The 25,015-nt window shown below is 36.5% G+C and overlaps 1 protein-coding gene across 1 annotated transcript; it reads left to right on the top strand.

Annotated features, from left to right (window-relative positions):
• Positions 1 to 11,094: 11,094 nt before the first annotated feature.
• LOC140152921 (uncharacterized) lies at positions 11,095 to 17,364 on the top strand. The gene is made up of 2 exons (XM_072175461.1): positions 11,095 to 11,286; positions 15,655 to 17,364. The coding sequence occupies exons 1-2, from the start codon at positions 11,232 to 11,234 to the stop codon at positions 17,070 to 17,072; spliced, it is 1,473 nt and encodes a 490-aa protein (XP_072031562.1). The 5' UTR covers positions 11,095 to 11,231; the 3' UTR covers positions 17,073 to 17,364.
• The last annotated feature ends 7,651 nt before the right edge of the window (positions 17,365 to 25,015 follow it).

Raw genomic sequence — 25,015 nt, 5'->3', positions numbered from 1 at the left:
GGTTTCTACACTTTTCCAACTTACTAGGGAAACAAGAGCAAGACGTAAATCTTGAAGATTCTTTAACAGCAGCAACGTCTCTGACGATCTCCCAATACACACTGGTCCATTTACTAGAGAGGAACCGCAAAAAAGACTGAGCAAGCTCAACAAGTCAAAAACACCTGGTCCTGACAACATACCAGCCATTGTTTGGAAAACCCCACTCTTCCATCAGCAACTGCTTGATTTCTGTAATGAAACCATGAAGGGAAATAAGCCAAAATCCTTGTCAAGATCCGCAATTATACCTCTCCCGAAGAAAGGGGATCTTTCACAACCATCAAATTATAGAGGTATCACACTGTCAGCACTTGCTGCCAAGCTGTATAACACTATGCTGCTCAACAGGATTTCTCCTCATCTAGATCCTATTCTCAGACGTATAACCAAAATGGTTTTCGCAAGGATAGATCAACCACACCACAGATTCTAGCCCTTAGAAGGATAATAGAAGAGCTTAAAATCTCAAACAAGCAGGCATATATTGTGTTTGTTGACTTCTCAAAAGCTTTCGACAGTGTTAACCGGAAGGCCATGCTGCATATTCTTCGTAATTATGGGATCCCTCAGGAGATTGTGAATGCTACTGCAATAATGTATGATAATCCTTCAAGTTTTGTACAAACAGTTGATGGACCAACTGAAGAGTTTCTCACTACTGCTGGAATCCTGCAGGGCGACACATTGGCCCCTTACCTTTTTGTGATAGTGGTAGACTATCTCCTCAGACAGTCGATAGACACTAACAAGTCCAAAGGGATTGACATCATGCCCAATAAGACGAGCAGAGAGAAGAACAAATATCTAACCGATCTTGATTACGCAGACGACATAGCTTTAACAGCTACGTTATCACAAGATGCCCAATATCTTCTGTCATCTATAGAAGATGCTTCAGCCAAAGTTGGCCTCTCTCTCAATACCAAGAAGACAGAATATATGTGTATTAATGGAGATAAGAACCCAACTCCAATCCTTTCTCGGGATGGCACACAACTCAAGGAGGTGTCGGACTTTAAATATCTTGGTTCATTTGTTGCCGACAGCAAGAAAGACTTTCTGACTCGCAAAGCTCAAGCATGGAAAGCTTGCAACAAGCTGCACACCATCTGGCTGTCCAACATATCAAGAAATACCAAGCTTGCCTTCTTTAGAGCCTGTATAGAGAGTATCCTCTTATATGGAAGTGAGACCTGGACAATGAAGAAAGATCTTCAGGACCGTCTTGATGGTACCTACACCCGGATGTTGATGAGGGTTCGAAATATATCCTGGCGTGAACATAAAACCAAAGCAGAGATCTACGATGGTGTTCCACAGGTGTCCTCCATCCTTGCTCAACGGCGAGCCAGATTTGCAGGCCACTGCTACCGAGCAAAAGACCAAATAATTTCAGATGTCATCTGTATGAGGCTTCCACGAACATGTAGAGGAAGAAGACCAGTCAGTTTCCTGGAAAAGAATTGTAAACTCTTTCTCGGATGCGTCCGCAATATAGATAGATGCATTTGTATGAGAAAGGAAATCTACCATCTTATCCAAACTCCCATGTTAATCCAATGCACATTTTGCTTCACCGGGCCGCCCTGACTTGGTCGCGTTTGGAACAAGAGTGCCACCAAACCGTAATAGGTACAAATTTAGTACTTTCTGTCAATCAAGTATGGTTTATTTTCTACATGTCAATCTTTAAATTATTAGCATAGTCCTTATAATAACGATGGAGCGCCTTGATGAATAAAATGATAGCAAACCAGTGAAAATCCCCAAAAATCAGTCAGTGGAGCTCCACCCGTACATGTCAATAGCGTCATTATCGATTGGATTAGTCGACCGTAGCGGACAATTCGACCGCTCATTGGATTAATATTATCACGTGGTAATAAATGTGCATTGGACAATCGATTATTATAATGGTTTAGTACTGCATATTTCGGTTTAATCTTCACTAAGCGGGTTTATGGCTGAAAAGGTCACGGTGAATTTGCCGTGGACAAAACTGCACTATGCTTGGATATCGTTTGAACATCATACCCGGTCCTAATATAATAGAATGCTAAAATCCAAAATAACTCTTTAATTGAGAACATGCTATCATACTCCCCACAACCGCTCTGCTTATCAAGCTTGATCCATGTAACTATTTGATTTTATACAGAATACTCTCCTTCCTCCTTCCAACCCCATACCTTTTCAATTAATGTTTAGGGAGTCAAGTGAATAAAGTACTACTATCAACACTCTCAGTCTAATACGAGTGCGTGTAATGGTTTATGTCAAATTCATCTTATGCTAACTTTTTCTTGTTTCTCTTTGAACAAAAGAGGGTGCATTTTGTTTCGAAAATTATCCTTATGGGTTTGGTATGCTGTATCTGAATGATTTATATGAGATAACTAAAAGTAAATATAGACTATAGGGCACAATGGTCTAGCGGACCGGCGACTTGGAAAAAAACCTATAGGTTACAGGGATAGGATGGGGTTGTAACAGTTCGATCCAAAGATCCGGGAGCAATCATGTTGAAGGGGCAAACAAAAGGTAAATTCGGCCCTGTAGACAGTCAGCATCAGATACAGGATAAATACCAACATGACCAATGCAACATAAAGTCACTTTGAGTTTTAATTAATAGGTGTGACATGAACATGACTTTTGTCATTCTGAATGCTTAATCATTGAAGGTAAAATTATACATGGAATTGAAATAAATGTCAAAACCATAAATAGGTCGCAACTGGAAATGAGAGGCAAGTTTATGCTAAAATATTTTTACCTGATATTTCTTTCCTGTCTGGTCTGAATCTGGAAGTAGGGACAGCTATTGGTTTCCTTCCTAAAAGCAGAATAACAATGCCGTGTTTTTTTGTGTTTGTTTTTTTTTTTGTTTTTTATTATGTCGGTATCTTTGGGCTCGAGCCTCGATTTGCAAGGGATAAAAGATAATGAAAATCTTTATAGAATGAAGGAAAAACTAATAATAATAACGTGGGACTCAAACACGCAGCTTGTCCTTTACTGCTGCTGGAACTATGATCTGATACTTCAACACTCACGCATGCAATTTGGACAATCGAACTAGCGTATTACGTAACGTTTTAAGTGATACTGTAATTATAATGACGAAAACAGAACAAGCAACTGCACCTGAGAATATTTGACAATGTTCATATTGCTCATGACATATTGACATGAACATTATACATTCATATTAATTAGAAGTAGATAGCAAATCACATGTTGGAATTATACTTAACACCAGACAAATATAACTTTTCCATCACTTAGCTGACAACGAAGCAGAAATAGTTTTTCTGTATCAGAACATTACTTTGAAGGTAACCAGGCAAAACGAAATAAACTATGCATGTCAAAAACCGACGAGACAGTACGTATACAGACTGTGTCAAAATGAGTGTTCTTGACACATGAGTCATTTTAAGAAAACATTAAAAAGGGTCAATTTCATTTGGAATGCAAATGATAGCAATTAAATTCAGTGGCGTAGCTAGTGGGGGCCGCTGTTAGTCTCGGTCTCAGCCGGTTTGTGCTCCTTCGTCACTAAACAAACCGTCTGGCGACAACCTCATAGTACGTCTTTTCTGATTGGCTAATCATCGTCAGAAGAAAATCTTCTGGTTGAGAATTGCTGTCAATCAGTGCATGCAACGGTTGAGTGACATCTATGCGGTTACATAAATCCACACAACGTACGTGAGTACGCGCTGGAGTACGCGCTGTGAATCGCTGACATGAAAGGCAATATCAGACGATTGGCGCCTCAGTGGCCAATGAGCTAGCGTATATTTTGCGTTTGCGGTATCTACAAACAGTGAGTGGCCTACGCTGTTTAGTGCCACTTACACAAGTCACGTCCTATAGCCAATTGAAAACAGTTTTATTTGGAAATTCATTAACCAATCAGCGGATCGTCATTTCGGGGTTGTCGCCAGACGGTTTGTTTAGTGACGGAGGAACACAAACCGGCTGGGACCGAGACAAGGCCGCTGTCTCCCCCTCAACATGGCCGCGCGTCGGTACGCGATGGGCATTGATGAAAAAATGGGTTGCCGCAATGTAATCAGTCTGTTTACGTTCCTATTATAAGATCTTGGGTTTGTATGCCGGCACATTCCCTTGTTGTTGTTTTTTTATTCAAGTTGGGTTGTGTGTAGCACCTCACCCCCCGAAAACCTGACTACGCCACTGATTAAAATGATATTGGATACTACCTGATCTGTGCCGATGCCGTGCGGATGAAGTTAAGTAATATTCAGTACAACAAAAATGTCAGAAAAATGAGAGAAAATATACTAATTCGAAGCATCAAAACACAAAATGTACTTTTAGGCTGTATAACTTGGTCAATTTCAGTGATTATAAAGCAGTCTTTTCAGATGCCACACAAAGAAATAGTTTCTCGTCGTATTTCCATGCATCGCCAGGTCTATTACTGGTATACCGTAAAACCCCGTCTACAAGCATATACGATACTTACGTAAATATACCAATACAATGGATTGGTCTTACAATAATACTTGCTTGCATGTGCTTAGATCTATAATTTATTTGCTCTAATTCCATAATGGCACCTGGATTAATTTAGCTTTTATCAGAAGCATTCTATATGCTTGTAGACGAGGTTTTACGGTATAACTTTATAGCTTTATCTGTACTTAGCAGTCATACGTTGTTCAAACAATATACTGAATTATAATAAAAGGGTTGTAAACATTTAAAATAAAGTGTTACTGATTCTTGGTCAGTTGATTAAAAAAAACAAATTTGGATTTCATACATTTTCCAGTCAAGTTACATCATTGATACGATTACTTGCAAAATTTGTGCCTACAAAGTATTTTAAATCATTTTGGTATATCAATTGCATTGTATTACCCCCTGTTCAAAATGTGCATTCAACCAAGCACAGTAGACAAAATATCTGCCTCTGCAAATCAAGTACTAAAGAAAGTAAAGTAGGTAATGGGGCTACGCATCCTGCACAAGAACACATAAACGCAATGGGGAACGATTGCTCGCTACAAGAGGAAACTGAATATAATTAATAAGAAAGAAAGAACAGTTTACCAACCCACAAATAAATACAAATCCGGACCGGCACGCAACCCAACTTGAAAAAAAAGCATGGACTTGAACCCACGACCTTCCGATCTCTAGACGGACGCTCTATCCATTAGGCTACCAGCTCCCGCTGATAACGGTGGTTTAAACTGGCTCTGAATGTAAGCAGTCGAGGTAATACAATACACACAAACAACAAAGGTTACGCAATTGCACAAGTACAGGAGATCATTACTGATGCTTAATCGTTTCCCCCAGCATAAAACAAGTAAGTAGGTAATGGGGCTACGCATTCTACACAAGAACAAATAAACACAATGGGAAACGATTGCTCGCTACAAGAAGAAACTGAATATAATTAATAAAAAAGAAAGAACGGTTTACCAACCCAAAGCGTTACAATTACACAAGACAACAGATAAACACAAATTCCAACCTGCACACAACCCACCTTGAAAAAAACAACAACAACAAGGGAATGTGCCGGCATACAAACCTCAGATCTTAGACTCTACGGGCCATAAGATCCCAGGATCAAACATTGACATCAGATAAGGAAGTCCATACGTACGACATAACGTAAATGCAGAAGATGAATAAGAAGATGTATGAAAAAAGATGAGAAAGATGAAGAAGAAGAAGAAGAATTTGAAGTGAGGTCGATTGACGAGGAAGAAGAGTTTCGCCAAATCGCAGAATGAAAATTATCTAAAAGCTGCGAAGATGAGATCAAAGAACAGGAATTCGACGTACAAATGTTCAATCTTCAACATGAAGTATTATTGCGTTCAGATAATATAATACTCCCCCAACTTGCGAAATGCGGTTCAAGAGCAAAAATTTCAACGTCTAGAGGATTATAAAGGATTGTGTATTCTAAAGCACTCTGCCATTAAAGCCTCTAGAAGTCGAAGTGGACGCAAAATCTGCAGTGAGTGAGCCGTAAATAATGAACGAAAATACGCCAATTTACGAACAATAGTTTACATGTTTCCTCATAGATTATAAAATTACCTCTTATGTATTATCTAGACCATCTTATGTATTAAAAGACCAATTATTGGAAATCTAATTTGGTTTGGGTGTAAAAAACACGCCATGTTGTTGAAAATAACAGATTGAATTAGGTTAAAATATTATTTTTCTGTTCCAAACGTCAGGTTTGATATATACTTTTGTGTGGTCTCATGACGTACAAATATTCAGTTTGCGAAATGAAGTTTTTTAATAACTTCATACAATTACAATACAATTGGTTGTATCTAGTAAGAAAGGGGTATGAAAGAGGAGAGGGAGGACATTGGAAGTGGACAGGGAGGTGCAATGGCGGTAGCCAAGGGATAGGGACAGCTCCCCATGGGACATCTTGTCCTCATACGTGACCATCCTCCAGTTGGATGCTTGCCGCCGTGATATTTTACGTTTTAGGGCATTTTTGGACATTTTTATCGATAATGTTTTCCCTTGAAAGTCGCCTCCCTCACGCCCTCCTAAAAGAAAAACACTGACAACGCTATTGGGGAGGGGGAAACTGGAGTGTCCTGGAGTAAAAGTGGGGTATTATAAGAGGGGGAAAGTTTGATGGAGCGAGGATAGATGGAGGGGTGAGGGAGGGGAGAATATGGAGAAGGGAGGGAAGGGGAACCGGAGGGGAAGGAGAAACTGGAGGGGAAGGGGTGAGAGAGATTGAGAAGGTGGGAAAAAAGGTGTTTCATTACGCTTTGCGTTACTTGGTGCGTGTAAATGCTTTTACGCGCGCGATCAACGTGCCGCATACGTACACGCAAGAAAGCACGCTAACCCAACGCAGCACACGCTGAACTTCAAAGCCAGTGCCGGTGACTCTACATAAATATAATAGAACTAGATTTCGCGGTTCTCAGGTTGGGCGGTTCTCGCGATAGTACTTCATCTAATTGCCTAACACCCGTTAGTAGGAATTCCAATTGAATGAACGCAGCTTTCAATAGCGTGACGGTTTTTTTGTGTACACTGCGCGATGTACGCCAGTGTGTGCGACTGTAACACGGAAGTGAATCCAACCACTACTATCATGACTATAACATGAATCCAACCATGCCAATGCACTCGTGATTGGCAAGCATTGTATCCAAGGTCGTGCGTTTGCGTTGTAGTTTGAAATATGCGATATACGATCGCGGTTGGATGGAATACAGTTGTTGAAAGCTGCGTTCATTCAATTGGAATTCTTACTATAGTTACCTTTGTTCCAGCTTGTTTGATGCTATAAAATACAAAAGATACAGAAAAACCGCGCGGTATTTGCGTTTGGGTGTTGACGACTCGAATGCTGGACCCAATATCGATTGATTGGTGACGTCTGAGAAAAAGGTATATTAATACTCCGCGATAGCGCACCACTCGCACGCGATTCGCACCGCGAACACGCATTATCGATCGCGCCGCGTGGACGCGATATCGCGCTGACAGAGGGACGGACACTCTGTGATTAGTATTATGATATTAGTATATAGCTAGTTTAAAAATAAAATGATAAGGAGATTAGCGCTGGGTCCGGACATAATCCCTCATAGAAACTCATCGAATTGCGAGTTCATTCATGTTTATTCATTATGTTTTGATGAATCCAAGTGTGTGAAAATATTGGATATGGAAACATAATAATGATTAAATTGGATACTTTACGCCCGATATTTTTTGGTCTCGCTATGAGTTTTAAAATATTGGACGAGCCGTAGTCATAGCTCGGCTCGACCAATAATTATGGGATTAATCGATCCAATCTTATCGTATATCAAACAAAGACCAAGCAAAAGGGAGACAGATTGATGCAGTCCTTCTTTTGATTGCCCATTGATGTCCCGAGTTTTAGCGACAAGACGCTGTTGGTGCAGTAACCAATCAGATGAGCAAGAAATTCAATCGATTAGCCTATTTTTGAAGTTGCCATGGAAGTTAAAGTAAATTTTCAAATATATATAATACGACAGTGATCTAAATGATAAAGTTTACATTTGAATAATAGAAATCAGATAACCTAAAACGGGTTAGAAATCAAGTTAATTTTCAGGATACGGTGACCACGTCAATGTCAGTCAAGAACTGATAATGAACAGAACACTCGGCAAATCGAGGGATCTAGGTCACAGTTTGAAATAGTAAAAGTGAGATCTGTATTATAGATACGGTATAACAAATAATTGCAGAATCGATTCGCCCAAGTTAGGATTTGGTTTAGCGTTAGGGTTAGGGTTAAGATTAGGATTAGGGTTAAGTTTAGGGTTGGGTTCACTATATTCTGCAAATTACACCAAATAATAACACCAAATAATATTATACAAACGGAGTCTTTCATATAAATGACAGAAATGACGTTACACAAATCAAACGCTTTAAAACGTCTTATTGTCGTGATATTCGTTCAACTTGACACAAGTTCCATGTTTAGCTTACAGGCTCTGAAAATAAGAAAAGGGTAAGTAATAAAAATTAAAGAAGGAAAACAAACTTTACACAGTTTGCATCACAAGATGGTTAACATACTGCAGTTACTTTCCATTTTCCTATACACAGTGCTCTCACCATTGACGTGTGACCTCTACAAACAGTGTATGTTAGAGGTATAGGGCATTGCCTAGTTAACGTCACTGTGTGAAAACTAACCGGTCAATATTGTTTTACTCTCTGAAATTAGTAGTGACTATCACTCATTTTGTGGACCGCTCTCTTCCGAAGGGCATTAAAACTAAACCAATTGACGGACTTTTATTGTACTTGCTGTCAATCAAGAATAATGTATACATTACATGTAGGCTAAAAACTGAGTAGGTGGGACATCTGCAAATTCGTACCTCCCTGATATGTAAATGACAGATAACAGCAAAAACAACTCCCAAATCTGTCCATAACTTTGGTCAGTGGAGAGAGTCAGGGGATTTCAAGCGGGTGATTAATGATTGGCAATTGACATATTTGGGCATAAGTGCAGCCCACCATTCAATGTGGAGGATGGACTAGACTTTATCGATTGATTTTGCTGGAGTAATTTCCTGTTAACCAGGTTTAAGTACTGCAAGTCGAATCATGTTTGCTGTGCGGCATAACTGCACTATGAAATTTCCTCTATCAGTTGACTTGACTTGATTTGACTTGACAGACCACTTCTCCACTTGAGCATCTGCCATTATATTTATGATACTTATAATTTTGACAATTTCAATACAAACAGCTTGATCAAAGAGCATTATCTAAAGCTTGATTTAACATCGAATCCAGACTTAATCAAAGATTAGAACAATAATTGAACATTAAAGTCATAATAAGCTAAAAAGATCTTTATCAAATCATTTAGTACTTATATGTAATTTAAAGATTATTTGTAATGGATAACGGAAATTGAATTTGTCCTCATATTGCCCATCTCATTGGACATTTGGTCCAAGAATGCACCTACCTTACACGAAAGCGAAGTATCTAAGAGCAAACTACAAGACAGTTGCCGCCATTTTCTTGGAGAGACAGGTGTTTTTTAATCTGTCTGCTCACAAATCAAAATGTAGTATCTACCATATAAATGCCATAGCACTGTGTTTTGACTTTGGAGCCAAACATTTTGAATCAGTAATCAAAGTAAAGGCAGTATCTACCAGCAATAAACGAAGCACATACTGCGTTTTTACTTGGGAGGGGAAATATGCATGTAATTTTTTATTGCCAAGAAGCTGTTATGGACTTTACAGAGCACATGTTAACAATTAATATTATTAACAACTTCAGCGTGCCAAAAAGAGATATTATCAAAATGAACGATTGATTTAGGTGTTTCGGAAGACATAAAGAAATTACTTGGAGATCACAAAGGTGTGAGGGGAAATACTTATGAATGAAAGGCAGAGGACAATTTATTCTTGAGATACTTTGCTATTCGTCTGTGTTCCATCTCAATATAAATGTTACATAAGATTACACATGCGTATTATATAAAAAGTACATTTTGTGCATCTGAAGTCACGTCATCTTTCAGAAATCACAGCTGTTTTTTTAATGGTTCAACTAAACCCTTGACAGAGGATTTGTTAATGTGGCATTAACTTTTCGTCTTTCTTTATTTCTTTCGTTGTTTGTTTTGATTATTTTCTTTTGTTTTTTGTTGTTCTTTGTTTCTTTGTGCCTTTTTTTTCTTTCTTTCTCTCTTTTTCTTTCTTTGACACAGTCTCTTTCTTTCTTTCTTTCTTTCTTTCTTTCTTTCTTTCTTTCTTTCTTTCTTTCTTTATTTCTTACTTTGTTTCTTTTCTTTCTTCATTTCTTTCTTTCTTTCTTTCTTTCTTTCTTTCCAATTTTCTCTTTTTCTGCCCTTTTTTCTCTCTCTTTCAATCTCTCTTTTTTTCTCTTTTTTTTTCTTTCTTTCTTTCTTTCTTCATTTCTTTCTTTCTTCTTTCTTTCTTGACTTGTGCAGTATGTATTTGATTTATTTTTTTATATTTTTTTATGTATTTATTTTTTATGTATTTCTCTCTGTATTTTCGAATATGTCAATTAATAAACGAAATACATTTCAACATATTATACGTCCTTAAAAAAGTTTCTTGACAGTTTATCTACCACTAAGTACACCCAATGACTTCCCTGTTGGCCAGACATTCGTAAGCAATAACAAAGAGGAATTTGGCTCATTTCTCAAAAATGTATCTTACTTCAAGACGTTTGCGTCATTTTTAAGTGAGAAATTCCATGCAATTCCTCCAATTTCGGAAATTTTACGTTGTGAGCGGTTTACTCAATGCCATGGTAACGTAATTATGGTTTCCTGATTGGACCGTTCTCTTGCGTCTACGAACTAAAAGATGACCGGAAAATTGTTGCCAAGTTGTGAAAGTTTACGCCTAATAGCTGAATAGAAAACCTCTGCGTTACACTCCATGCCTGACATTGAATGCCACCTGACAAAAAATACACCTAATCATACGCGCCCAAAACTTAGCAACACATTTGCCTCTTCCGCTAACTTTCCAGAACTTTATAAAGCAACCACATGTGTTATCAAACCTAACGTACGCTATACGGTTAGTCACAATTCGGGATTTACAATAATATTTTACCAACGAGATATAGGAAAAAAAACCAAAATGGGGATGCTACATAAATTGATGTTCTGTTCACTACTAGTTTTATTTATAATTGGTAAGTAAAATAAGTATTTAGTTACTGATATAATTAACCAATTAACACTAATCTTACGCTTTCACTCACGAGCACCAGATATTGCAAATTTCGTTTTAATTTGCAACTCATATAACACATGTAAATATAGTTTGTTGTTTCAATATAATAACTTAACAAACATTACTTCATATCACGACAATTTATTTCATTGGCATAGCTATTTGAAGAAGTTTGTATAAAATACAAACATTTAAATTGTTTTCAAATAATATGTGATCATGATCAAGAAACTGTCAACCATTTAACAAGTATACAAAAACAGCATTCTCGTATATTTTAAATTAAAAGATGTTCTTCTTTCGTCTTCTTGCATGCGATATTGTTGTTAAATTTAAATATCATCTTTCTCGGTCTGTAGCAGAAATGATTTGTTTTATTTATCATATCAAATATTCGAAGCATACACATATCGAGAAATAGAAATTGCTATTAGTATTATTTATGGTCTACTTTTGTCTTTTTGTATTCATAGCATTACATGTAGCCTATAACCAAGTGATACACATCAATTCATAGGCTATAGTTGTTGATCAGATAAGCATCTGTAATTTTTTCATTAATATACCTGTTTTATTACATCACAATTTGCAACGATTGCGTCACGAAAGATGTCACCCATGATGATCATGATAACATCTTACCTTCTTCCGGTTTGACAATGTTTTATTCTCGTCAATGTCACTTTAAAATAGTACGCTTATCTCATAAGCACGTTCAGGTTCAAATAAATTAGGGGACTGTGTTCTTTAATGTTTTACATCCACAGAGAAAGAACATGGCATTATCTGCCAAGAACATGTCACTCTGAAAGGTTTCCAGGAACTAATTAAAAGAAGTGACATTTTCAAATCCGCCTTTTGACATCTAAATTCAGAACGGAAATCTTGAAATATAACGTTCTTGAAATTCATGATCTTGTGTTTTCATCATCTTTTTGCAAATGTTTTAAGTTATTTAGTTTAAGCATCCTTGTAGGTTACAAGTCTTCCTCAGATTAAATTAGAAATAATGAGACAAAGATGTTCACAAACGAGTTGACCTCATATTGGTGCTGATTTCCTTTAAAGGAAAGCAACCCAAATTTTCTATTAAAAAAGACAACCTTTGTGTAACAATTTCACTTTTCAATATTGGAATAATTATTTACTCATATTCTTTTCCTTTACACCGGACACACGAGTAGCTGATGAGGTCAATTTTGTACCTCATTATTAGTAAACATAATCTGGGAGAGACTTGCAACTTATATATTGGGTTATGGCAGTTGAAATCCATATACCCCTATCGAAGACATGACGTTAATCACCCACACAAGGAGTGTAGACTTCAAATGGAGTGACCGATTCAGGTAACCCCATTTGAAATTCACCCTCCCTGTGTGGAAGATTAAGGTCATGTCTTCCATAGGGGCTGTATGGATTTCAACTGAAATACGGTAGTCCATTACAAGGTCGTCTGAAGTTAAAAGTACACTATAGCAAGCAAAAGGTCTTATTTCTGGATGTTTGATAACATTTTGGCATCAATTATGTCATTCAAGGGGTGTAGACTTCAAATTCAAATGAAGTCACCGAATAAGGTAATCCCATTTCAAAAATGCACACTCCCTGGGGGATTAAGGTCATGTCTTCCATAGGGGGTGTATGGATTTCAACTAAAATAGCCTATTACTAGGTCGCCTGAACTAACACTATATAGCAAAAGGTCTTGTTTCTGGATGTTTAATAACATTTTGGCATCAACTGTGTCATTCTGAAATGAATGTCTGGGATTGTATAGCCCCTGACTTCTTGTTGGAGTGTCTTAGTGTTTCCTTTTATTACAAAGTGCTGAGTTTTATGCTAAGGGTCGTCTGGTAATATACAACTCCTTAAAAGGACTTAAATGTAGTTTTCAGATTGTTAGTCACTCTAGGAAACAAGACAAACAAACAAGCAAATGAATAAACAAACAAACACTTTATACATTATATTCTGTTTTGTCAGATGAAACCTAGTTCAAACATAAATCCTTTAGTTTGACCTTCCAGTATAAATTCCATATTCAACTATTTTTTTAGAAATAAGGGCGAAAACAAGCATTTTAGAGAATTTTGCGTAATACTATAATATACAAAATCATATACGGTACTTGTACTAGACTATTCCGAGGATTTCGATTCACATGTTTCCTTTTGTCTTTAATTATTGACAGGCTCAGGACCCTAAAAACTTTGATATTTTACTAAACAGTCTGATCGCTTTTAACTTTATTTATTATTTAATTACAATATCAAAATTATCTTCCGACTCTGTGTTAGTCTTTGGCACATGTTATTCTTGTGGCGACAGTCATGATCGCCATCCGGTCTGTGTAAACGGCAAAATATCGATAGTGGCAGTGACGTCACAAAAAGCTTAAACAACATGGCGGCTTCCTTGAATCGCCAACTAAGCATAGATTTTGAAGGAATAAACGTATTTTTTCTCCGATATTCGTACGCAAATGGCAGTTTCAACTTCCATTATATGTATATGTAATACCCTTTGATTGTCCAATGCTGGTCTGTTAATCCTTTAACATTCATTCCTATTAATTTTTTAGGTCGCGCTAAAGAGTTCTTTTCAAGTGCTATTTCACAATAATATTTTCTTTCATGTTTTTCTTTTTTTATTATCTTGAAAATTAAGTTATTGTGAAATATGGAGTAGATTCTACATAGAGAGCACAAAATTTAGGTTGAAAAGTATGACATGTGACATTAGGACACTACCTTGAGGCAAATTAGAAACAAGTTACTCATATTATTTTTATCTGTCTAGACACCTCCCTTAAGACTATTTATATTACAATTGAAATGCATTGGTTTCAAATATTACTATTTTAAACATTTGAACGTTATCCCTGGCGATTAGTTTATAGAGTAAAATACATTTTTGCCATATATCTTATCATGTCTAACCATGGGCATGTAAATGTCAATCTTCTAATTAGAGCCAATTTATCGTGGGTATTTCACGAGATCCGATAATTAATTTAGATTAGCAATTGACGTAAGTGCCACTAGTGATTCACAATTTTCTATCAAAACTTTAATTGGTAATGTTAAACTCCTGATTTCCTCTTTTACATGTCGAGGATGGCAACAGGAATGCAAAAAGTAACTTACTTATAAATATGCACGTGTTCTTTGCAAGGTTTTCAAGAATATTTTAGCACGTTCTTAATTTCTTATATCCTGTAATATTCAGAAAAATATTTAAGCGACATTAATTGTGTGAGATAACATAATTATTTTATAAAATTCAAACTTCAAAGACTCATATTTGCGGAGTGTTATAAAACCCACCATATTGGATTTGTATGTATGAGGTTTGAATAGTGTACATTTAACAAACGTGGAATCGCATTTCGTCAACCTGCTACGCTAATTGCCATGTCATTTTTGGTCATTTTAAGAACAATGAACAAAATGTGGTTCAAGCATGCATCAGTTACGTAATTACCCTAATTATATCGGATTATTCCCTTTCATGTGTATCATTATCACTTGTTCTTGTGCAAAGATTGGTGAATAAATATGTTAAAATGCATGCTTGAACCATATTTTGTACATTGTTCTCAAACTTACAAAAAAAAAATGACGTAGCAGACTGACGATTTGGCACCTTGTATTTACATGTACATTTTATAGGCGTTATGAAAGGTGGTTTGCACATTTGTAGCGCGTGGCGCCCACTCCTATCACTTGACTCATTATTCCTTATATTTCTGGGTGATATATCAAATTTAGTATTAAAAAACTCTTTTTAAGATTATGTATGAAGCTGAATAACATTGATTGGTCCAAACCTCGACGAAATTGCACCACACGGATGATCACTACCCATATACGTGTGGACAAACTTAATTTGTCCATTCGACTGATCCTTTATTTGAATTGAGACATTAAACTTTGAAATTGGGTTAAGTTGTATTTTGACGACACTGTATAAATCCTATTTCAATACCATATCTTGTTTAATGCTCACCAATGATCTCCCCCTGCAGTCGCCTCCGAATGGCACTTTTATTATGTAAAATCTGCCCATAATTCAAAGGAGTCAAAGAAAACTAATGACAACTTATTGACGTTTTCGTATCAGTAAATATCTCCAATTTGTATTTCATGATTTACGCTCTTGCAAGTCTTAATGAATGACTTGATAACCACTTCCCCTTTAAGAGGCTTTGCGCGTATTAGTAGTGTCAACTATCTCCGAATAATACTTCTATTTTCATCATATTTAAGTTAAGTGCACTCTTAATAAAAAAAAGTATTTACAAAGTGTCTCTTTTTTATTGCAGTTTTTGTTCAAGGAAACAACGCTTACAGGAAAAAACCTCAAATTTTGCGAGCTCTTCCCAATCTAAGACAGTTGGTACATAACAGACGAAGCAGAGATGTCAGCGGTGAAAGTGCTGAAGTGGCTGAACAAGAAGAAGTGGAAAGTGAAAGTGAATTTGAATCATCGGATCAACTCAGCTCAACTTCAAGTATAATCGTAGGATCAAGTGTATCAAGTGTGGGAGGTGCAGAAGGAGGTGCAGAAGGTGGAGAAGGTGGCAATGAAGGAGGTGCAGCAGGTGGTAACCCTGCACCTGTTAACGAAATAAAATTATCTCCCAATCGCGGGGATACACAAATGCTTGGGGGACAGCTTGGGGGACAGCTTGGGGGAAAGTTTGGTGCACCCAACCAGAATCATAAGCAACAACAACCACAACAACAAAATAACAATGGAGAGACTGTAATTGGAACAGGAGCAGAAGCAGGAGCACAGGATGAAGGAGCCGACAGTAGTGCTGAGGATCAAGCTGGTCCTGGTTATGCTGCTGGATTGAATGAACAACCACAACAACAAAATAACAATGGAGAGACTGTAATTGGAACAGGAGCAGAAACAGGAGCACAGGATGAAGGAGCCGACAGTAGTGCTGAGGATCAAACTGGTCCTGTTTATGCTGCTGGATTGAATGAACAACCACAACAACAAAATAACAATGGAGAGACTGTAATTGGAACAGGAACAGAAGCAGGAGCACAAGCTGAAGGAGACGACAGTAGTGCTGAAGAGGGAGCGGATCCTGTTTATAATGCTGGATTGAAAAACGAGCCCAATAATCAACAAGGAGAAAATATAATTCCCCAACAAGGTGGTGGTGAAGATAGTAGTGCCGAGCAGGCTGGTGCAGCTATGGAGGGTGGTGCTGCCCAAACTGCTCCTGGTGAAAGTGAAGAAGCCGCGCCTGCTCAACAAGGAGGTGGGGGAGGTGACGCAGCTGAAAGTGAAGAGGAAGTTGAGCAGGTTGGCGGTGCACTTGGTGGCGTTGTTGGTGGCTCAAGTAGTGTAGAAGCAGGTGCAGGTGCAAGTACTGCTGCTCCAGCTTCAGCTACTCTGTCACTTGCACCAGCAATTGCTACTACCGCATCCAATGCCACGTCGTCGGTGGACTACAGTCAAAGTGGTGGTAACTTTTTCAGCAGTTCTGTTGTTGATTATGGATCAGACGCACAACTAATTGAAGAAGAAGGTGGGCATGTTGCGCCACAAGAAGCTGCGGAAGGAGCTATTGCTCCAGAGCCAATGACGGACGCACAAAAAACGAAAATTGGTGTCGGTGTGGGAGTAGGGGCATCTGCTGCATTAGCATTAGGAGCCGGTGCGGTATACTATACAAAACGACAAGCAGCTGCAGGTGCAGCCGCAGCCGCATCAGCCTAAGATGAAGACTATTAAACATGTTACACTTAAAGACTTCACAAAAAGTAACGCAGCCGAATACTCCTTTAACTTTAAAAACTTGAAAATTGTATTTAATTACAATTACGATCATTTTTACACCTCATTTGTTACAATTGATCGAAGGTGACAAGTGCGCATTTTATTTTGTATTATTCAGTCAATTGTATGTTTTGAATTCAGCGCGAAGATAATGGAATTGTGTTTTTTAAACCAAAGGACTTGCGTTATACATATTTAATAAACATTGATTTTTTTTCTATATTACAATACAGTGAAGCAGGGGTGCAAATTGTGATTTCTTCCTCAGGAGCAAGGTTTTTAGGCTCAAGGTTTCCTCAATCATACCATGCATAAAATAGCTTTATTCTGCACTTCAAAAGATGAGAATGAGAATGCTATAGCGTGAATTTTTTAAGAGCGATCGTACGTTAGGTCTTCGAGCTTCCAAAAAAGGCTTTATGATGACAATGTGCGCGCGTAGCGCGCAAACATTTGGTAATTTACACTAATTTGGGGTCAATTTTGGTCGGACAGAGACACCTTTCCCCTTTTATTTTCATTTACCCCCCCCCCCCCCTTTCCTCTTTATTTTGTCAGAGGAGCACAACTTGTTTAGTGCTCTATATGGTTCTTCTTTTTAAATTTCCTCAATATTTTCCAGTTTGTCCTCTTCTAGGTGGCATTAGTATTGACACTAAGTACACTGAATTCCTTCATGACTTTTGTTCCCATAAAATCCTCATTGCTGCCTCTCTATAAATTTCCTCAGGTATGATTGCCACCTCTCTAAATTTCCTCAGATATGAGCCCTGTTTCCACCTGTCTTCATCCAACTTCTTTTTTTCCTGTTAAATTACATTGAATACCTCCTATGGTGATGAATTGTAAATTTTCTCATATCCCATTTCCATATTCTAACACCAACACCTTCCTCTTTTTTGCTCTTATTTCTTGAACAATAATGTGAATTCCTTCAAATTTTGTACAACCAGTGCCTTTCCTCTCTTCCATTCAGTAGCTTCACTTCCTCACAGCCATCCCCTATTATCTTGTACCTCACTCTTCTTTTTCTTTCCTCTTTTCCCTTTTCCTCTTCTCTTTTCCTCCTTTTTCCTCTCTTTCTTTTTTCTTCCCATGGCATTATTTCCTCAATTTTGACTCTCATTTCCTAGGAGCGGTGCTCCCCGCTCCCGCACAATTTGCATCCCTGCAGTGAAGATACGATTGATAGTTCTGAAGGTATAAAAGGAGTCGTAAATAGCGGCTGGGTTACTGTTGTGTAATGTGTCTTTGATTTTGTTGGCACTAGTGTGAGGATCCTCAAAATAATTTACAACGGTTTGAGGAGACGTATAGAATAAAAGATGGAGCAGACGACGAACAAAAACTCTGTGAACAAGAGAGATATGGGACTAGTGCAATACTACTTTGATGAAAAACTGTAGAGCAGAATACAATTTCTCTGTGCTCAGTGTAACAACATTTATGAAGATTCACTCAATTTTATAAGCATGGTCAAAGGGAATCATCCATGTTTGTACTGTTTTCAAATATTGTTGATACAAACATCACATTTCTTGTAAAAAATCTGACAATTTGTAATTTTATTTGCTGTTATGATAAGAATTAAAAGCAAATAGTTAATTGGTTTCAAAGAAGGTGAACGACTGATTGATTACAAATCGGATGATTTGCGATGATGTCGTACCTGCTACTAATGTAACTGATTTTACAATAACATAACTAGTTTATTATTATAAAATGAATTGAGTTATCCTTATACCCTACCATTTATTCCGTTTACTGTGTATAATATATATGTATGCACCATACTTAGAAACCCTACTGTGCTAGGGTATTCTAAAGGAATTATTCAAATTGACTTTCAATTTTTTTTTTGTTTCACGTAATGATATATTGAGTGCTTATAAGTATATAATGATAAGAATATTTTCATGAGGTGAAATATGGACGGTTCCATTCAACGAAGCTTTGTCGAGTTGAATGGAACAGTTCATATTTCACCTCATGAAAATATCCTTTAAATTGAAAGTAATAAACGTTCAATATTTGTTTTATGTAACTCATATAAAAATTCTTAACTTCCATTTTATAATGCAAATCATCAGGAAAACAAAATAAATGCAATATATATATATATATAAGCTATAATTGATTCTAGAAGCAACACCCCTACCTATAATTGGGGAGTCGAGGTGGTCACCGCACTACCTATATTCTTGCGTTTGTCAGCGTTACCGTAAGTGGTAGCTGCGAGTAACTAATTATAGGTTAATAACTGCGCATCAGTTATTTATAGGGTATTGTGAAAAATCTAAACATTTTGCCTTTGGAACTGAGGAATAGAGGTTGTTGTGTGCGCGTGAAGTGTTCCGGCGCAACAGATGCGCACACGCGGAAGTCATTCTACCGTGTAATCACACGCGGAGGTCATTGATTAGAGGTTAATGACTGCACATCAGTTGTTTTGAGGGTATTGTGAAATATCTAAACATTGTGCTTTGGAACCGAGGAATAATTCCGAGGTCCAAAGCACAATGTTTAGATATTTCACAATACACAAAAAATAACTGATGCAAAGTCATTAAACTCATTCATAACCGTCATTTTTTCACTTTTTTAAAATTCAATTGACGTCACATTTTCTTCTTTTAAATTGAAAACATAACACAATTTTAACTTTATCCGTCGTTTTCCCTGTAAAAAATCGAATAGCCCATTAAGGAAATACCGCTAGCGACCAATCACACTAGTACGCAATCATGCGATGTCCAAATAAGGTGGCCAGCGTCCGCGTAAATTGTGCGAACGCGTAACACGTCACGTAATGCGGTCATTGTAGAGCGTACTTTTAGCTACGTCACGAGACGCGGTCATTATACTTTTTCAATGACCTGCATTTGCGTCCGCGTATTTAAAAGTTATTATCTGTGATTGGATCGCACTTGCTGTGTGTATTAATGAGGTTATGAATGGATATCAATAACCTCCTCGCCGGTGTGCGTATATCATCTAACGAGCAACTTGATTGGGACGCACATATGGCGTGATACGCGAAGGTTATGAATCAATATTCACGCGGACGCAACAACCATATTTGCACATGGCGTTATTGCGCACTGTTGTAATTGGTAAGTCCGTTTTAGCTTGTTCGATTTTTGAAAGGGCGAAATATAAGTTGTGATAACAATTGTTTATTTCAACAAATTTCAGAGAATAAAATCTTGAGATTTGCTTGAGTAATCATGTGATGAGTTCGGTTAATAACTTTGCATCGGTTATATGTCGGGCATTGTGAAAAATATAAACATTTTGCTTTGGAATTGACCAATCAAATGACAGGAATCTTTATATGAGTTATATAAAAAGGAGTCAAATAAATGAATGTATTGGTAAGCATTCATTAAAACCACTTGGGATATAAATCAGCACCATAACTGAAAGAAACGGGTTAAAAACTAAAAAAGATGTAACAAATTAATTACCATAATAACATTATATAAAACACTGAGTAAAACACTGAATTTATGTTTCCGATTGCCATCAGTGAAGATTGCAATTCTGTATAAAAATGTATTGATTCGTACTTTAATATTATTATTTATTAATGAGTAGTAGGACAATGTTGTGTTGAATCGGTGTTGTCACGTAAGTGACCGGTGTCGCAATTCCCGAAATACAAAGCACAAAATCCAAACTACGTCATTAAACATCACTGAGCATGTCCAACAAAATTGCGCATGGTCAGACATGCGCAGTGCCGTTACATGGTCAGACATGCGCAGCACTGTTGCATGAAGTAGTTTGGGTTTCCAACATACGGTATTTCGATGTATTAACCGGGAATGTAAAAATGGTCTTATGTGAATGACCACAATTCCAAATATCCATAGTTGGAATTTTAACCCTTCCGCATTTCACCTTTGCGTGACGAGACTTTACTTCATGAAGGTTCAATATTTGGAAATAAGAATTACAATGCCAAAATGCTCGTACCCAGCAAACACAAATATCTTTTTAAGTGTTTTAAAAACATTTTCAAAGTTAATAAAAAATGAAAATGTAGAGTTTTTAAAAGAGCACAAAAAAAAACGTTTTTAAAATGTTGTCAACATTTCGTAAAATGTGTTTTTGCAAACAATTAAACAAAATCTATAATTAATATTTGACGTAATGTTACAGTTTTTTCTGGCAACCTTTGCGTGCTCTTTTGAAAATGTTACGATAAACGATTTGTGTTTGCTTGGCATGCCATTGGGCTAGTCAAAATTAGTATGACTAACGCTTCAAAATAATCAACCTACGTTTAGCATTGTAAAATATAAGACATCAAACCCAACCATGTTCTGACGAGGAATAATTTTGTGAGGGTCAGGTTGAATAAAATCATGGTTTTAGCGTGTAAATTTGCTATATTTTACATAACCAGAATATATTATTTATAAAACTTCAAATGGAATCTGAATTTCTTAAAAGATATTGTTATTATATTGTTTCAATAAATATATCATTTTTACAATTTGCTTGAATAGCTTAAATATTTTTAACGTTAATCGGTAAGTTCGATTATAAAGGTCATGCAGCCAAAAGTGCTGTATTTGACGATTTGTCTACTAGCCCGCGCGTTCTTTTCCCTTTCCATAGCAAAAGTCACGCCAAAATCATCACTTCCTTCAAAATTAGATTACATGGGTGAAAATGTCATGTTTTAGTAATTTCTGTCCAGAATGATTCGTACGTCATAAAAAGTATTCAAATTTATTAAGGCGGATGTTTAGATCACAAAAGTCAAGCACAACATTTTTTGTGACCTCGGTTTTTGACCAGTTAGGTCTTGAAATTCTCGAATGGGCATAAAAGGCATGTTTTCAGTGATGATAGTCATAGTGGCCAACAATTTACCCTTTTTAATAATTTTTAGAAATTTATTGCATAAAAAGTTTTTATTATATTCAATATCATTGATATACAGTGATTATTTAATTTAAAGCTATTGGAAGAATTCAGAGGTAAGGCAGTTTCCAGGCAACGGCCATTTGTTGTTAATTTTATTAGGAATTTTGCTTAAAAAATAGTATAAATGGCCGTTGCCATAGAAACTGATTTATCTTTGAATTTTTCCAATAGCTTAAAATAAAAGAAGCCTAGTATATCAATCATATGAAATGTAAAACAAGTGATTATGCAGGAAATGGCTAAAATTATATGAAAAAAGGGTTAATTTTTGGCAAAATGCCCACTAGAGACATGAATTTCGAGAGGTCATATGTCAAAGACCATAAGTCATAGAAAAATGTGGTGATTGACTTTAGTGATCCAAACATCAACCTCAAAACGCATAACGTGGACTAAGAAAATTTGATTTAAAATGTGTTTTTGTGACTTTTTCCCGATTTTTACCCAAAAATTTCAAATATTAAAGTAGACATAACTTCAAAAGAAAATTGACTGCAATTTTGATTTTTTATCTGAATGATAGAAGGCGTATGAATATTTTAAATCTGTGAACAAAAATATTCCATCATATCATATTGAGTCAAAAATTTGGGTTAAAACATGTTTTTTTTTCATGTTTTTAATCATTTTTTTTACCAAAAATGGCCATTTTACGATAGTTTTTTGGTGTAAAATTATTTATTTGACAGAAATTGTATTATCAATGTTTTGAGCTGGATGTTTGAATTGACCTTCAGAAAACCATAGGGTATTTCAACATGAAAAACATATTATTTGGATTTTTCCACTTTTATACATGTACGGTAAATAATATACATCGTCCTATAACCTCTAACAGGAAGGCCGCAATAACAAGTCCTATGATTTAGAGAGGCCACATAGTAATTTTGAAGTTTTCGTCCAACATTTTTGGACAAAGCTTATGGCGTTGTATCTACACACTCTAATCTTTTCATTTTACCCAGCTGTCATATCTGAAAAGTAACGTGGGCTGAGATATTTGGGTTAACAAATGCTGTTTTTGTGATATTTTACCCTTTTTTTACCAAAATGTCAACAGCTATAACTCTGAAAATAAATGAAGTATGAACTTCATATTTGCTGTGGATAATTTTTGGACAAAGCTTTTATGGTTTTTAAATGTATCTACACACTCTAATCTTTTCATTTTACCCGGCTAGCATTTCTGAAAAGTGACGTGGGCTGAGATATTTCGGTTAAAAATGCAGTTTTATGATTTTTTATACTTTTTTTACCAAAAATGTCAAAAGCTTTAACTTTGAAAGTAAATAATGTATGCACTTCATATTTGCTGTGGAGAATACCTGTCACATATATAACTCTTATGGTAAATATTATCCCGTCTGCCATCTTTGTCTAAAAATGATTCACGAAAACCTTAATCAGATAGACCGATGTGGCCTCTCTACTATCACTACTTTTCTCAATTTTTGAATAAACAAATCAACCTATTATAAATCTTCAATTTACTAAGTGAAACAAGGCTGTAAAAATACTAATTTTGAAAGGTGAAAATCACACAAAAAATCACAAAATGTTATTCAAGTTGACTGACAGACCACTCAAATGATAGACCTTATTCTTCCCTTTCATTTGATACCGCATTTGTTATTTCTGTGCATACATTTGCCTTGTCAGGTGCAAAAATGAGTTAGTGAAAAATTCCTTTTATCATGGAATTACCCATATGATTTGTCCATTGAATCATCTGTCCAACGACACATGGGCTGGCCTCTCCATTGATACTATCTTCAGTTTGTCCTTGAAAAGAGGGTTACTGCTCTTTTCGAACTAATGTTTTAGACAACTTACATCCGGCATTTATCTAAGAAAAAATTGTATTTGACATAAAATTCCTGTTTTGGTTTATCAATACGTCAGAATCAGAAGTGCAATAGCTGTCTATTCAAGGAATAGTTAAGACGAAGCAAATGTAACTGTCAATTCAATCTACAAATCAAGGTACGAGGGTCTTTCAATAAGTTCTACTTCCAACCTCATATCTCAGCTTCTGCATTTAATAACCCTTTCATATTTTCCATGATTTTGACCTGGGGTCTTTCCTAGCTTGTGAGAAAATTTTGTTTTAATATCCATTTCAGTTTGTTGTAAGTGAAGTAAAAATGTTACCAGGATTCGGAGTCTAGGAAATGGTGAAAATCTGAAAGACAGCAGTAAATAGGAATGCTGGTATAATTATTTGTTAAAGTTAAAATGCATTTTTATTACTGGTCATCTTGCCGTTTAGTTACACATTGAAATTGATGTTGTTTCAGTTACAGTAGCTTTACAGTCTGATAGCATAATCATAACACTTGCATATCGTGCTAAAAAGGAGGATACACACATATTTTCATGTAAATGTTGATTATTAACCGTTTCCGGTGTATCAAATCTTGTTTTAGTTCGGAGGTCATCTACAAAAATCTGATAAAGGTAAAGTTTTGTTCCAATGTATAATCATGCTGAGTTTGAAAAAGCTACCATTTACAGAACCAAAGTTCTAAGTGCGGAGGTAGACCTTATCGAATGACCCTCGTATGTGCAATAAATTTTCAAAATGGTCCACCAATCATTTTTTGCCTCCACAAAAACAGTATCCACCCTAGCCCCTCCGACGTGCAAAAAATTATTTGTCACACCCCATTGATTTGATGATCCCTACTATCAAATCTTAGATTGTGCATATTACATTTTTGTACCACTTTTATGAAATTGGGGTGCGAATATGTGCCAAAAATCGCTTACTACCACCGACTTACAAAACAACGAATTGCTTGCCGTCCTTCTTGCTTTGCCGAAGCATTGCTTCTTTCACGCTGCTAATAATTTTCGAACCGGTAACTGCCGATACGCAGAGTCTTTGTCAGAGTTTGCGAAATGCCGTTCCAAATTTAATTAGACATCTACGACAACTTTATCAT

The sequence above is a fragment of the Amphiura filiformis genome, chromosome 5 (genome assembly GCF_039555335.1).
Source record: "Amphiura filiformis chromosome 5, Afil_fr2py, whole genome shotgun sequence".
NCBI lineage: Eukaryota > Metazoa > Echinodermata > Ophiuroidea > Amphilepidida > Amphiuridae > Amphiura > Amphiura filiformis.
Note: the sequence above shows the minus strand (reverse complement) of the source record. Positions and strands in the feature narration are given on the sequence as shown.

Coding starts and splice junctions, on each gene's coding strand:
- LOC140152921 (XM_072175461.1), top strand. CDS start 11,232: ATGGGGATGCTACATAAATTGATGTTCTGTTCACTACTAGTTTTATTT. Junction 11,287..15,654: donor ACTAGTTTTATTTATAATTG/GTAAGTAAAATA, acceptor TTTTTATTGCAG/TTTTTGTTCAAGGAAACAAC.